Below are 14,014 nucleotides of genomic sequence, written 5' to 3'. Positions count from 1 at the left end.
TTCCTCCTAATTTGCATACAAAGTGGCGCCAGAGAATATTGCTAAAGTGGCACCCAGCACAAGCACTGAAGTGGCACCTAACACTACCTAATTATCACTTTATTATTATTATCACCAAACTGTCGATCCACACCTAACTGTCGATCCACATCCCCTAACAGTCAGTCCACACCTAACAGTCAAACCATACCTCCTAACAGTCGAGCCACACCCCATGACAGTTGATCCATACCTTCTAACTGTCGATCCATACCTTCTGAGATCCACACCTCCAAACAGTCCATCCACACCTCCAAATTGTCGGTCTAAACCTCGTGACTGTCGATTCACACCTCGCAGTCGTTCCATATCTAACTGTCGATCCACACGTAACAGTTGACCCACATCTCTTAACAGTTGAGCCACACCTAACAGTCGAGTCACACCCAACAGTCGAGCCACACCCAACAGTCGAGCCACACCCAACAGTCGAGTCACACACAATAGTCAAGCCACACCTCCTAACAATTAATCCACACCTCCTAACAATCGATCTGCAACTCCTGAGAATCGATCCACACCTCCTAATTATCGATCCACACTTCCTAACAGTAGATCTGCTCCTCCTAACAGTTCAACGGCACCTCCTAGTCAATCCACACCCATCAATAATATTAGTCCACACCTAACAGTCGATCCACTTATAATAGTGATCCACACCTAACAGTTGATCCACACCTCCTTTTTATTTTCCTCACTGATTGGCTTATTTCCAATTCTGTAATTTCCCATCTGTTGGAATGGTGGGCTGCGTTACACAATGTGTTCATATTTCATTTAAACATTTCATAGTGATCTTCCCACTGCTAAAAAGAGACGCCTTCACGAGCTAGCCACGGTATGGATGAACCCCTTCTCGGTTATGCAAATGTCAGTCAACTCCCTCCCTATCTCCCTAAACGAGGATAGTGGACTGCAGGTCGAGGGTAATTTCAGCCTTTAGTCCACCGGGTTTACGTTTCAAATGAGCCTGGGGTTACTACTACTACTACTACTACTACTACTACTACGGTGGTCTTCCTTGAGTCCTGCATGGTGGCTGAGATGTAGTTATTCTAAGACTAACTTGGTTGGTACAAAGCAGAAAAAAGTTTGGCAGTTGTAGTTGCAACCCCAGGGTCATCTGAACGTAATCTTCGTGGACTGTAGGCTGAACTTGCCTTCCCTCAGTCCACGCTGAATAAACAGACGTGAAAGCTGATCGGTATAAGTGCCACTGCAAGAAAACGGTTAGATTAGTTTAGAAATGTAGGGATGCGTTTGGTTACGTTATTTCAAGTGGGGTTCGGCTGGGTTAGGATATACTGTTCGGGATAGTTTAGAGTATATAGGGTTCGTGGGGATGGAGATGAGTGGATTGAGTCTGGTCACGTTATTTTGGGTGGGGTTAGGATGGGTTAGGATATGCGGGTCAGGTTAGATTAGGATGAAGATTAGTGTGCTTAAGTTAGGCTGACGGAGAGAAATTTAATCTCACTTTTCTTATCAGCCCAGCGTCCAGAGGTGAAGAGTGGCAGGAGCGGAGTGTCCTTAAAAAGCACATCCAACTCGAGTGCAGCCAGTCGCAGGTTAGGGTAGTGCTGGTGGAAGAGGGAGACGAGGCGGTCTGTGTCCTGAATTCTCGGTGTTGTTAGCAGGAACCATACATCAAGGGAAGGGTTGTGACGCGCCCAGCTGTAGAGTGGTTAGGACGAGTTGGGTTAAGTTAGGTTAGGTTAGGTTTCAACATGTCGAGTCAGGTTAGGTTAGATAAAGTTAGGCTGCACCATACAAATGTGGGTTAGGTTAAGTGTCGATATATTGGGTTGGATTATTTTTGAAAATATTGGATTAGTCAGTGATGGGTTATCATAGGAATTACTGATTTAGAACGTGCTTAAGTTTTAAAAATCGTAGACAACAAGATACCACGCAGGAAGAGGAAAGATGTTGGCTCATATATCCACATAGGAATGAACTCCCTGTGCAATCCCAAATGTCCACAACGGTAACCTCCCTCTACCTAAGGCGTCAGAGGGAAGGCATTATTGAGGGAGGCACTTCCCCACCACACACACACACACTCCAGCAAGTCGGCAGGTACCCCTCAGGGCATGCCGGGTATACTCGAGGTCTACCAGAGGCTGAAAATAATATCTTCTGGCACAGAGATTCGACATAAGTCCTCTGGATTAATGGACAGAGATTTTAGACACTGCACCACAGCACTTCGATTACGGTCGAATATATTGGGCTGGTTTGGGCCAGAGTATCCTGTGTCAGTTTAATGAAGGCGGAAGGTGAGGTGGTCTGTGTCCTGGGTCCTCACTGTTTTCAACAGAAACCCCACACCTGGAGACCGGCTGTGACGGGACAAGCTGTGTGATGTTTAGTTTACTCGTGTCGCCCGGTCATATCGGTGCCATCTCTTGAAGGCCACGCTTTCCAACACCCTGAGCTACAGTGAGACGAAGAATAGAGTATGAAGTAGGTATACCTGGGATGGCAGGAACGTGATGTTGAATCAGGATAAGGTATATAACTACGAGGCAGGGTGGCTAAGTATGCATGAACGACTAAATATGAACTACAAAAGGTTTATAATGGACTGCATATGAGAGAGTGCTGCTAGGAACTTTGTAAGCTGAAACACCCATTTAAATTGGCAGAAATCCTTCGTTTTGCATTTTTCTTTCCCAAAGGGCCAAGATTAAATTAGATAACACTAAGGCTCCACCTTCCCACAACATTTTTTCTTTTTTGACCAGCATCATATTCTAGTTGTCATCGCTCGTTACAGCTTAGCGTTCAAGATAGAGAAATGGCAATTTTAAGTAAAAATGGAGAGTATTATGGTACGTGAAGAAGATCTTGGCATGCCTCACAACAACATAGCCACTCATTTTTTCAACACCAGAGAGAGAGAGAGAGAGACCCACCTTTCAACAGCACAGTATGCCCTGAAGTTTGGGTGTGGGTTGCAGGCTGTGTCGATCAGGAATATGTTGGAGTCTGCCCTGCGAGGCTCCATCCGTCTGTCAGTAAGATATTAAGTTTATTAACTGTCTCAGTCCCATGACGTATTTATATTTTAGTCTCGCTATCTACACACGATTTTCTACAGCTTATGAGAGCACTCTAGCAGCGAAGAGGTTAATTAAGGCTGTTTTTCACGCTTTCAGTTTCGCAAATCCTCTTTTAAGGTAAGTATTATGAAATCGTCCGGATTTAAAAAGAAAAACAGAAAATGCCTGACTAGATTGAAGGCATAACAAAACCCATTTTATTTGGCAGAAATTAGCCACCATTCCAGCTTGAATGCTAAGTTACGACAACAGATTAACACTAGAATACGATGCAAATCATGAAGGAGTGGCATGCATCGAATTCAGAACCACAGAATTTTCTTCTGCAACTAAGGTACCCCCTGGGGGTAGGGGGGGTTTTCAAGAATACTCCCCCAGTATCCCTGCTTGTCGTACAAGGCGACTAAAAGGGTTGGCGGAGGGTTAGTGCCCCTCCCCGGAAAACGACTAATTTAAAAGACAAACAAGAAGCCTCGGACAAGGATTGACCAAAAGATGACGACCCAGGACCGGACAAAGGACATGGTAATTGGAACATGGAATGTAAGAGGTGCGAATGATGAGGTGAAAGAGAGAGAGATTGTCCGGGTGCTTGAGGGTGCGAAAGTTGATGTATGTGAAGTAATTGAAACTAAATGGAGAGGTGAGAGTGTGAGAGAATGGGAGTATGGATGGGGTATATGTGCAGGAGTAGGTGAGAATGAGAGGGCAAAAGGAGTGTGTATAGTTGTGAGTAAAAGATGGAAGAAGAACATAAGAGAGGATGGATCAGTTGGGTTAAGGATTGTGTGGGTAAAAATGAAAGTTGGTATACAAATGTGGGCGACTGTGTGTGTGTATGCACCAACACAAGATCGTGGAAGCTGAGTGAGAGAAGAATTCTGGACAAATGTGGAAGTGTGCCTGGAAAAGTTTGGAAGGAATGAGAGAGTGTTTTTGATCGGTGATACAAATGGTAAAGTAGGGAATGTGAAGGTGGATGGAATAGTTGGTGAGTGGGGTGTGCCTGCTGAGATACATGAGAATGGCAGTGCGTTAGTGGACATTTGTGCTGGGAGCGGGTTGGTGATAGCCAATACCCTCTTCAGGCATAAAATGATCCACAGGTATACATGGCGAGTGATAAGAAAGATGGGTGGTGAACTGAATGAAAAGAAGGCAATGATTGATTATGTGTGTGGATGAAAGGATGCGAAGATATGTAATGGATGCAAGAGCCTATAGAGGTTGGAGGAGTGGACTTTCTGACCACTACTTGGTGGTGGCCAGAATCAAGACCAAAATAAGATGGAGTAATAGAAGAAGGGAAGGACGGGAAGAAGGAGTAGTTGCAAGGAGAGTGGAAAGGTTACAAGGGGATGAGAAAAAGGCAGAATATAAGAGAGAAGTGGAGGATCGATTGGGCAAATATGAATTGGAGCAAATAGGGGACGTGGAAGGTGTGTGCAGGATATTCACAGGAGAAATATGTGCAGCATGTGATGTGGTGTGTGGAAGGAAGAGAAGACGGATGGGGGTGCAAGGAGCAGCGTGGTGGAATGAAGAGGTGAGACAGGCTGTGGCACAAAAGAAGAAAGCATACAATGAATGGATGAGAAATAGGGGCGTGCAAGAAGTTGAGAGGCGGAAGAGAGAGCTATATGTAGAAAGAAAGGGAGAGGTGAAAAGATTAGTAAGAGAGAGTAAGAAGAGAATGGATGGGGAATTTGGAAGGAATTTGAGTGTAAACTGGAGAGACTGTAAGAAAATATTCTGGAATGAGGTGAAGAGAGTAAGACAGGGTGGAAGTTAAGTTAGCAGGGGAGTGAAAGATAAAAATGGTAGATTACTAGTGGAGAAGGGAGAAAAAGTGAGCAGATGGAGAGAACACTTTAAGGAATTGTTGAACATAGAAGATGGAAGTGATGCGAGTATAAGTGGCTGGGGAAGGGCTGGGAGAAGGAGGGAGGTGAGAAGACAGGAAGAAATCAGTAGGATAGAAGTTGTGGAAGCAATGAAGAAAGTTAAATCGGGGAAAGCCCCAGGAATTGATGGAATGTGTGGTGAAATGTTGAAGCATGGGGGAGAGATAGTAGTAGAATGGATGTGGAAGATGTGCAGTTTGGCCTGGGAGGAAGATAGAGTTCCGGAGGATTTGGAGTCAGGTATAATTATTCTCTTGTACAAAGGAAAAGGGGAAAAAGAAGTGTGTGGTAATCACAGGGGCATTTGTCTTCTTAGTATAATAGGAAAAGTGTATGGTAGGATATTTATTGACAGAGTTAGACAAAGAACAGAGCAATTAGTTGGAGAAGAACAGGGAGGCTTTAGGAAGGGAAGAGGTTGTGTAGATCAGATATTAATTCTTAGAACTTTAGTGGAAAATTTTCTAGAGATCGGAAAGGAGTTGTATGAGACTTTCATGGATTTGGAGAAAACATATGACAGGGTGGATAGACAAGGATGGTGGAAAGTATTAAGAATATATAGAGTAAATGGGAAGTTGTTGAATGCTGTGAAGAGTATGTATGATGGTGCTAAGGCTGCAGTGCGTGTGGATGGTGAACTGAGTGAGTTTTTCTCTTTGAAGGTTGGGTTGAAACAGGGATGTGTCGTGTCTCCATGGTTGTTCAATCTGTACATAGATGGGGTAATAAAAGAGGTACAAGGTAGGTTAGTGGATGTTGGAGTGGCCTTGATGAGAGAGGGTAGTGTTTGGAAACTCCCTGTATTGTTGTTTGCAGATAATATTGTGTTGTTGAGTGAAGACGAAGGGGAGCTGCAAATCTTGGTGGATGAGTTTGGGAGAGTGTGTAAGAAACGGAATCTAAAGGTGAATGTAGGAAAGAGTAAAGTGATGGTCTTTGAGAGGGGTGAAGTCAGTGAATGTACAGCGAGGTTGGATGGTGAGGAATTGGAAAATGTGAGTACGTTTAAGTACTTGGGTAGTGTGATGAGTAAGGATGGAAGTTTGGAGGATGAAGTGCTTGAAAGGCTACTGCAGGGAAGAAGGGTTGCTGATTCCTTGAAAGCAGTGATAAGAAACAGGGAAGTGAGCATGGAAGTGAAAAAGTTACTGCATGACAGTATTGTGATACCAACTCTAACGTATGCAAGTGAAGCTTGGACGTTGTTGGAAGGGCACAAGTCAAGAGTGAGAGCAGTGGAAATTAGTTATTTAAGAGGAGCCTGTGGAGTCAAATAGAGAGACAGGCTGACAAATGAGGACATAAAGGAGCGTTGTGGTGTGGATGTGGATATGATAGGAAGCGTTAGGAGGAATACACTGAGGTGGTTTGGCCATGTGGAGAGGATGGAGGGTGAAAAACTAACGAAGAGAGTTTATATGAGTGAGGTGGAGGGGGGGAGAGGGAGGGGGAGGCCGAGGATGAGAGGGAGGGGGAGGTCGAGGATGAGATGGAGGGATGGAGTGGAGAGGTATATGAGAGAGGGGAGTGTGAGTTGGAAGCAAGGTAGTGAAATGGCGGGGGACAGGGCGACGTGGAGGCGATTTGTTTGTGACCACCCCGAACGGTATTGAGGCGTCTGGCAATTGATAGATAGGTAGAACTAAGGCACCTGTAATAAGATGCAAAGCGGAAAAAAAAATCTGGGCCAACTTAAGAGGAAAGACGTAACTTCACACCACGTATATTATTATTGCGTCAAAGATTGTGTAGGTAAAGTTGAAAGTTGGAATACAAATGTGGGCGATTGTGTGCGTGTGTGTGCGCCAACGCAAGATCGTGCTAGAAGAGTGAGAGAAGAGTTCTGGACAAATGTAGAAGTGTGCATGGAAAAGTTTGGAAGGAATGAGAGGGTGTTTTTGATTGGTGATATGAATGGTAAAGTTGGGAATGTGAAGGTGGATGGAATAGTTGGTGAGTTGGGTGTGCCTGCTGAGATAGATGAGAATGGGAGTGTGTTAGTGGACATTTGTGCTGGGAGCGGGTTGGTGATAGCCAATACCCTCTTCAGGCATAAAATGATCCACAGGTATACATGGCGAGTGATAAGAAAGATGGGTGGTGAACTGAATGAAAGGAAGGCAATGATTGATTATGTGTGTGTGGATGAAAGGATGCGAAGATGTGTAATGGATGCAAGAGCTTGTAGAGGTTGGAGGAGTGGACTTTCTGACCACTACTTGGTGGTGGCCAGAATCAAGACCCAAATAAGATGGAGGAATAGAAGAAGGGAAAGACGAGAGGAAGGAGTAGTTGCAAGGAGAGTGGAAAGGTTACAAGAGGATGAGGAAAAGGCAGAGTATAAGAGAGAAGTGGAGGAACGATTGGGCAAATATGAACTGGAGCATATGGGAGACGTGGAAGGTGTGTGTAGGATATTTACAGAAGAAATATGTGCAGCATGTGATGTGGTGTGTGGAAGGAAGAGAAGACGGAGGGGGGTGCAAGGAACAGCATGGTGGACTGAAGAGGTGAAACAGGCTGTGGCACAAAAGAAGAAAGCAAACAATGAATGGATGAGAAATAGGGGCGTGGAAGAAGTTGAGAGGCGGAAGAGAGAGTTATATGTAGAAAGAAAGAGAGAGGTGAAAAGATTAGTAAGAGAGAGTAAGAAGAGAGTGGATGAGGAATTTGGAAGGAATTTGAGTGTAAAGTGGAGGGACTGTAAGAAAATGTTCTGGAAAGAGGTGAAGAGAGTAAGACAGGGTGGAAGTGAAGTTAGCAGGGGAGTGAAAGATAAAAATGGTAGATTACTAGTGGAGAAGGGAGAAAAAGTGAGCAGATGGAGAGAACACTTTAAGGAATTGTTGAACATAGAGGATGGAAGTAATACGAGTATAAGTGGGTGGAGAATGGCTGGGAGAAGGAGGGAGATGAGAAGACAGGATGAAATCAGTAGGATAGAAGTTGTGGAAGCAATGAAGAAAGTTAAATCGGGGAAAGCCCCAGGAATTGATGCAGTGTGTGGTGAAATGCTGAAGCATGGGGGAGAGATAGTAGTAGAAGGATGTGGAAGATGTGCAGATTGGCCTGGGAGGAAGGTAAAGTCCCGGAGGCTTGGAAGTCAGGTATAATTATTCCCTTGTACAAAGGAAAAGGGAAAAAAGAAGTGTGTGGTAATCACAGGGGCATTTGTCTTCTTAGTATAATAGGAAAAGTGTATGGTAGGATACTTATTGACAGAGTTAGAGAAAGAACAGAGAAATTAGTTGGAGAAGAACAGGGAGGCTTTAGGAAGGGAAGAGGTTGTGTAGGTCAGATTTTCATTCTTAGATCTTTAGTGGAAAAGTTTCTAGAGAAGGGAAAGAAGTTGTATGCGGCTTTCATGGATTTGGAGAAAGCATATGACAGGGTGGATAGACAAGGATTGTGGAAAGTGTTAAGAATATATGGAGTAGATGGAAAGTTGTTGAATGCTGTGAAGAGTATGTACGATGGTGCAAAGGCTGCAGTGCGTGTGGATGGTGAACTAAGTGAATTTTTCTCTTTGAAAGTTGGGTTGAAACAGGGATGTGTCATGTCTCCATGGTTGTTCAATCTGTACATGAATGGGGTAATAAAAGAGGTACAAGGTAGGGTAGTGGATGTTGGAGTGGCCCTGGTGAGAGAGGATAGTGTTTGGCAACTCCCTGTACTGTTATTTGCAGATGATACTGTGTTGTTGAGTGAAGACGAAGGGGAGCTGCAAGGCTTGGTGGATGAGTTTGGGAGAGTGTGTAAGAAACGGAATCTAAAGGTGAATGTAGGGAAGAGTAATGTGATGGTCTTTGAGAGGGGTGAAGTCAGTGAATGTACAGCGAGGTTGGATGGTGAGGAATTGGAAAATGTGAGTACGTTTAAGTACTTGGGTAGTGTGATGAGTAAGGATGGAGGTTTGGAGGGTGAAGTGCTTGAAAGGGTACAGCAGGGAAGAAAGGTTGCTGGTTCTTTGAAAGCAGTGATAAGAAACAGGGAAGTGAGCATGGAAGTGAAAAAGTTACTACATGACAGTATTGTGATACCAACTCTAACGTACGGAAGTGAAGCTTGGACATTGTTGGAAGGACATAAGTCAAGAGTGAGAGCAGTGGAAATGAGTTATTTAAGAGGAGCCTGTGGAGTCACGTGGAGAGACAGGCTGACGAATGAAGATATGAAGGAGCGTTGTGGTGTGGATGTGGATGTGATAGGAAGCGTTATGAGAAACACACTGAGGTGGTTTGGCCATGTGGAGAGGATGGAGGTTGAAAGACTGACGAAGAGAGTGTATGTGAGTGAGGTGGAGGGGGGAAGAGGGAGGGGGAGGCCGAGGATGAGATGGAGGGATGGGGTGGAGAGGTATATGAGAGAGGGGGGTGTGAGTTGGGAGCAGGGCAGTGAAATGGCGGGGGACAGGGCGGCTTGAAGGCGATTTGTTTGTGGCCACCCCAAACGGGATTGAGGCGTCTGGCAATAGATAGCTAGATAGTTCTAAGCCAAACAACATCCCAATCCCTTTTCTGTTCACAAAAAGGCCAAATGAAGCCAGACTAGTGATGTTGTCCAGGTAAAGAGAAAGAGAAGTGGAGATACAGTTCATCAGACCACAGATGTCTCTGTTTCCATGATTATTTTCGACGGCTCATCACAGTTTGACAATAGCTGCCACACATTTGACATTATTATTATTATTATTATTATTATTATTATTAGCTGTAGTAGTAGTATTTTTATTATCAATCCTGCGTGTCCAGCGTGTCCTGCGTAGCAGGATGATATCATTGTCGGCAACCCGCCTTATACCGCTACGCAAGATTCAGCCCGTATGTGTGTGTGTGAGTGCTCAAATTTGTTTAAGATTATTTGATGGATTTGAGTGAAACTTCCCAGGTGAGTTCGTCTGGTTACTTGGAAGGTCTTCCACAATATACAATTTTCTAACTAGGATTTTTAAGGGGTCAGCCCCCATCACTAAATTTAACTCACAGAAGTAGTCAAAGTACGGCAGGTATGGTTTTGATACCTTAGTACATGTTGTGCAATGGACTCTCATCCGTACTGTGATATTTGAGGAGCGTGCCTCTCCCAGTGATTCATGGGGGGTGTCAACCTCCCTCCTAAATGTATAAACGATTAGGAATGTGGAAACTGAGCACATAGATTTCAACGAAATTTCTCAAGGCAATTCATGTCTGGTTCCTTATCCGATATGCTATTCTTGGGGGTTAGCTCCCCCTCCTAAAAATTAAAAAGGTCAGAAATAGGGGAATGTTTTGAAAGAGATTTCCCAGGTACGCATGTCTGGATACTCCAAAGTTACTCCTCTATATACAGTTTTCCAACTTTGATTTTTTAGGGGGTTCAGCCCCCTCACCAAATTATAAATCCTCATAAACAGTGAAAGGAGAGTAGTTATGGCTTTGATATCTTAGGACATGTATAATAGACTTCCATTTGTAATACGATATTTGGGGAGCGTGGTCTCCGTGATTGTTGCCTGGTCAACCTTCGCCAAGAAATGAATAAATAAATAAATGAATTGAGCACATGGATTTCAACGAAATCGGCATAAATTTTTTCAGGACTGGGTAATCAATTTCCACGTTTTCTCCGAATGCACAGGACGAAATTGCACATCATCTTCATTATTATTACCATCGTAAATCTGATATGCACTGCACTGTTGAAAATCTTCATGCAAACAATTAGTCTACGTTATCCAGTTATATATATATATATATATATATATATATATATATATATATATATATATATATATATATATATATATATATATATATATATATATATATATATATATATATATATTTACAGAAGATGAACAGAGAAAGGAAAAAAAATCAATACGTAACAGCTGGACTTGACTTGCTGTAGGCTGAAGTTTGGGGGGAAACTTTTCTGGGGAAGCGAGTTCCAAAGAGATGCAGCTTGGGGTATAAAAGAATTCTGATAGGCAGAAGTTTTGCAATATGGCTGTGTGACAGTCTAGTCACGTGTGCTACCAGCCCATGTAGCACGGGGGTAAGTGTGAAGAGGTGGCACAATAGATGCCAGAGCATTTGCCAGAACAGTATCTGTTAAATAATGCAAGGGAGGCAACATTGCTTGTTGCATGTAGGGGAGGTAGTTCATCTGTATTCTCACGGTATTTACTGTAATAATTCTTAAAGCTTAGTTCTGAATTTTGTCCAGTTATATTAGTGTAACCTCTCCACATCCACTCCACAGGGATGAGCGATATTCCAGTAGTGAATGCACATGCCTTTGTAAAATATATATAATTGCTCGTCAGCGAAGAAGTTATGGATTCTTTGCATTAATCCAAGTTTCTTTGAAGCGGTTTCAGCAAGTAATCTAACATAAGAGGTCCAGCTGAGGGTGGTGTTAGGTGAAACACCGAGAATTTCAGTACTTTTAGAGATGGGAATACAGCATTAGTCTTACTGAAGGTCATATAGGAATCAGGCTGCATCTGTGAGTAAATTGTATATATTTGATTTTCCTAATTAAATGTGACAGTGTTATTTTGCCTCCTATGTTGAGCCATCTGCATATGAGGGAATAGGATTATAGGTGATAGATAAAAGGTCATTACCATGAATTAGGAACAGGATTGGAGACAGGACTGAACCTTGTGGCACGCCGGCATTAATCGAGTCGAAATTCGAGTATACGTTATCAGCTTTTACTCTTAGCTTTCTGTCACTGAGATATACTGTAAGAAATTTTTCACTTTTACTCCCATCTTTCTGTCACTGAGATATAAAATTCAGTGGAACAAAAAATGAACGGCTATAGCAAGGAAGTTTGGATAGAAGGGAATAGTGTCACATTCTGTCAAACGCTTTAGAAATATCAAGGGCTACTGCAAGGGTTTCTCCATGTTGATCAATTGATTGATGGATAAGTCATGAGACTGAGTATATCAACAGTGGAACTTTCGTGGCGAAAACTGTACTGTCTGTCACTAATTAAGTTCATGGATTAAAGATGTTTAATAATTTGCTTCTTAATTACAATCTCAAATACTTTACCAAGAGAGATAGTTATTGGTCTGTAATCAGAGAGGCGAGGTTAACTTCCTTTCTTCGGGATGAGTGGATATTGACTTCTTTCTAGGAATGAGGGAACGAAAAAAATACGTATGCATAGTCTGAATAATTTACCTTGAACAAAAGCAAGTTTTGTGGAACACTTGTTTTAGAAGAGATGGAGGAATTTCATCTGGACCTGGAGCTTTGTTGGCTGGTAAATTGTCCAAGATGGATTTTATGTGTCTAATTCGTATCCTAAGTGGGGCAATGTTGGGAGAGTCAAGTTCTAGTACAAGAATGTTATGATTGACTTTCCCTAAGGAAGAATTTATGGTAAAAGTACTAGCAAGAATTTCTGCTTTTCCACGTGGATCATTTAACATATTTTCATTTGAAGATTTTAATGGACGAATGGGTTATGATTTGTTGTTATTAAAAGAACTGATAGTTGACCAAAATATGTTCTCGTCATCAGAATTATTTGATAGTTTGGATCCGTGGTTGTGAAGAAAGTTTGTGTTTGCGAGATTTATCACTACTTTTACATGGTTTCTAGCAATTTTAAACTGACAGAGGGATTCGGCTGATTTTTTCTTTCAAGTGAATGTTATGTGCTATGGACTTTCGGGTCGTTGCTCTGGCACAACTGCTATCAAACCATTCTGGGGAGTCCGATCTTTTAGCATATTGTTCACTGAATATGAAAAATTCCAATTTGGTTTGTATTAATCATTAATGTGGGACTGTGTAGAATTTGTATCAGTGGAGAAAAAAGACTGCCCTGGAATATCAGCAAGATAATTTCTACATCCATCTCAGTCTGCCCTGTCAAAATGCCATCTGGTCACCGTAACATGTCTATGACGGGGAGGTTTGGAGCAACTTACTATTGAGGCTTTGATGATATTGTGGTCGGAAGATCCAAATGGTGACAGCACCTCTATCCTGTATTGATCTTGGTTATTTGTGACGAATAGGTCCAAGAGATAAACGGTATGGTTAGGATTACTTGGGATTCTGGTTGGTTGTTTACTGTACTCGTACAGCATCAGTTGCCACCCTTGTTACGGAAGTTTATGAGGAGATGGTAATAAGGAAAACTAAATGGGGATATGTCACATGAGGGAGAGATTTGGAATTCTGTGAGGAATAGAGCTAGAGGGGATACAGATTAGAGGAAAAATTGAACAGAAGAGTGGTACTAAGACCATAGATGTTGGTAAAATATTAGGGCGAACACGCACTTCTCCTTTGACGAGCATGAGTTTGCAATAATCTCTGTCGGCACAGATGCTTGATTGCCACCAGGAGGGCCCTGTGCTGCCAGCCCAACCATGCCGGTAGTAGCAGTCCGCCTTACCACTGAATATGTTGATAATACTGCAGAGAACATTGCAAAGAGGAGATAGAAATAGGTGCGACTTTTAATGTGCAGGTAGTGTACGGTAAACAGATGGAAGTGGAGGTATTATGAGTATGCTGGCCTACTCCTTGTGTTACTGAAAACACTGATGATGTTCAGCAAAGGGATATTGTAGCAGGTCCTGAGAGCTCGTGAAATGGAAGCTCCAGCTCTCCCTATCACCAGTTTCCCCTCCACCTCGGTAGTACCGACCTGTTCGACTGCTGCTACAGTTTACTCCCAGTAACTCCATATGCACGTTTCCTCTAATATATTACTCTATTTCCAACCAGCGTTCGTCCTGGTAGAGAATGATGCTTGAGAGCACTGTGGATACGAGGGCGGTGCAAGGACGATGTGAAGGTATTTCTGAAGGTATATGATTATGGTATGCGAGATTAAACTGAGAGGAGTGAGATGGATGAAGAGAATGAGGAGCAGTCAGGGCGAAAGACTGAAAGTGGAGAAGCTGAGAGACAAAGACGTGGCAGATGAATACCAGCATAAAGTAGTGGAGAAGTTGCTGGAAATGAGATGTAAACAAATGTA

The 14,014-nt window shown here is 42.9% G+C and overlaps 1 protein-coding gene across 1 annotated transcript in view; it reads right to left on the bottom strand.

Annotated features, from left to right (window-relative positions):
- Window positions 1-14,014, bottom strand: part of LOC145406402 (lactosylceramide 4-alpha-galactosyltransferase-like) — a 73,573-nt gene that overhangs the window by 40,496 nt on the left and 19,063 nt on the right. The window contains exons 3-4 of the mRNA XM_080277563.1: window positions 2,958-3,053; window positions 1,517-1,713 (exon numbers count right to left, since the gene is read on the bottom strand). Coding sequence (XP_080133689.1) covers window positions 1,517-1,713; window positions 2,958-3,053 — 293 coding nt within the window. The remainder of the gene's footprint in view (window positions 1-1,516; window positions 1,714-2,957; window positions 3,054-14,014) is intronic.

The sequence above is a fragment of the Coenobita brevimanus genome, chromosome 8 (genome assembly GCF_032717465.1).
Source record: "Coenobita brevimanus isolate Jiangsu-jjx chromosome 8, ASM3271746v2, whole genome shotgun sequence".
Lineage (NCBI taxonomy): Eukaryota > Metazoa > Arthropoda > Malacostraca > Decapoda > Coenobitidae > Coenobita > Coenobita brevimanus.
Note: the sequence above shows the minus strand (reverse complement) of the source record. Positions and strands in the feature narration are given on the sequence as shown.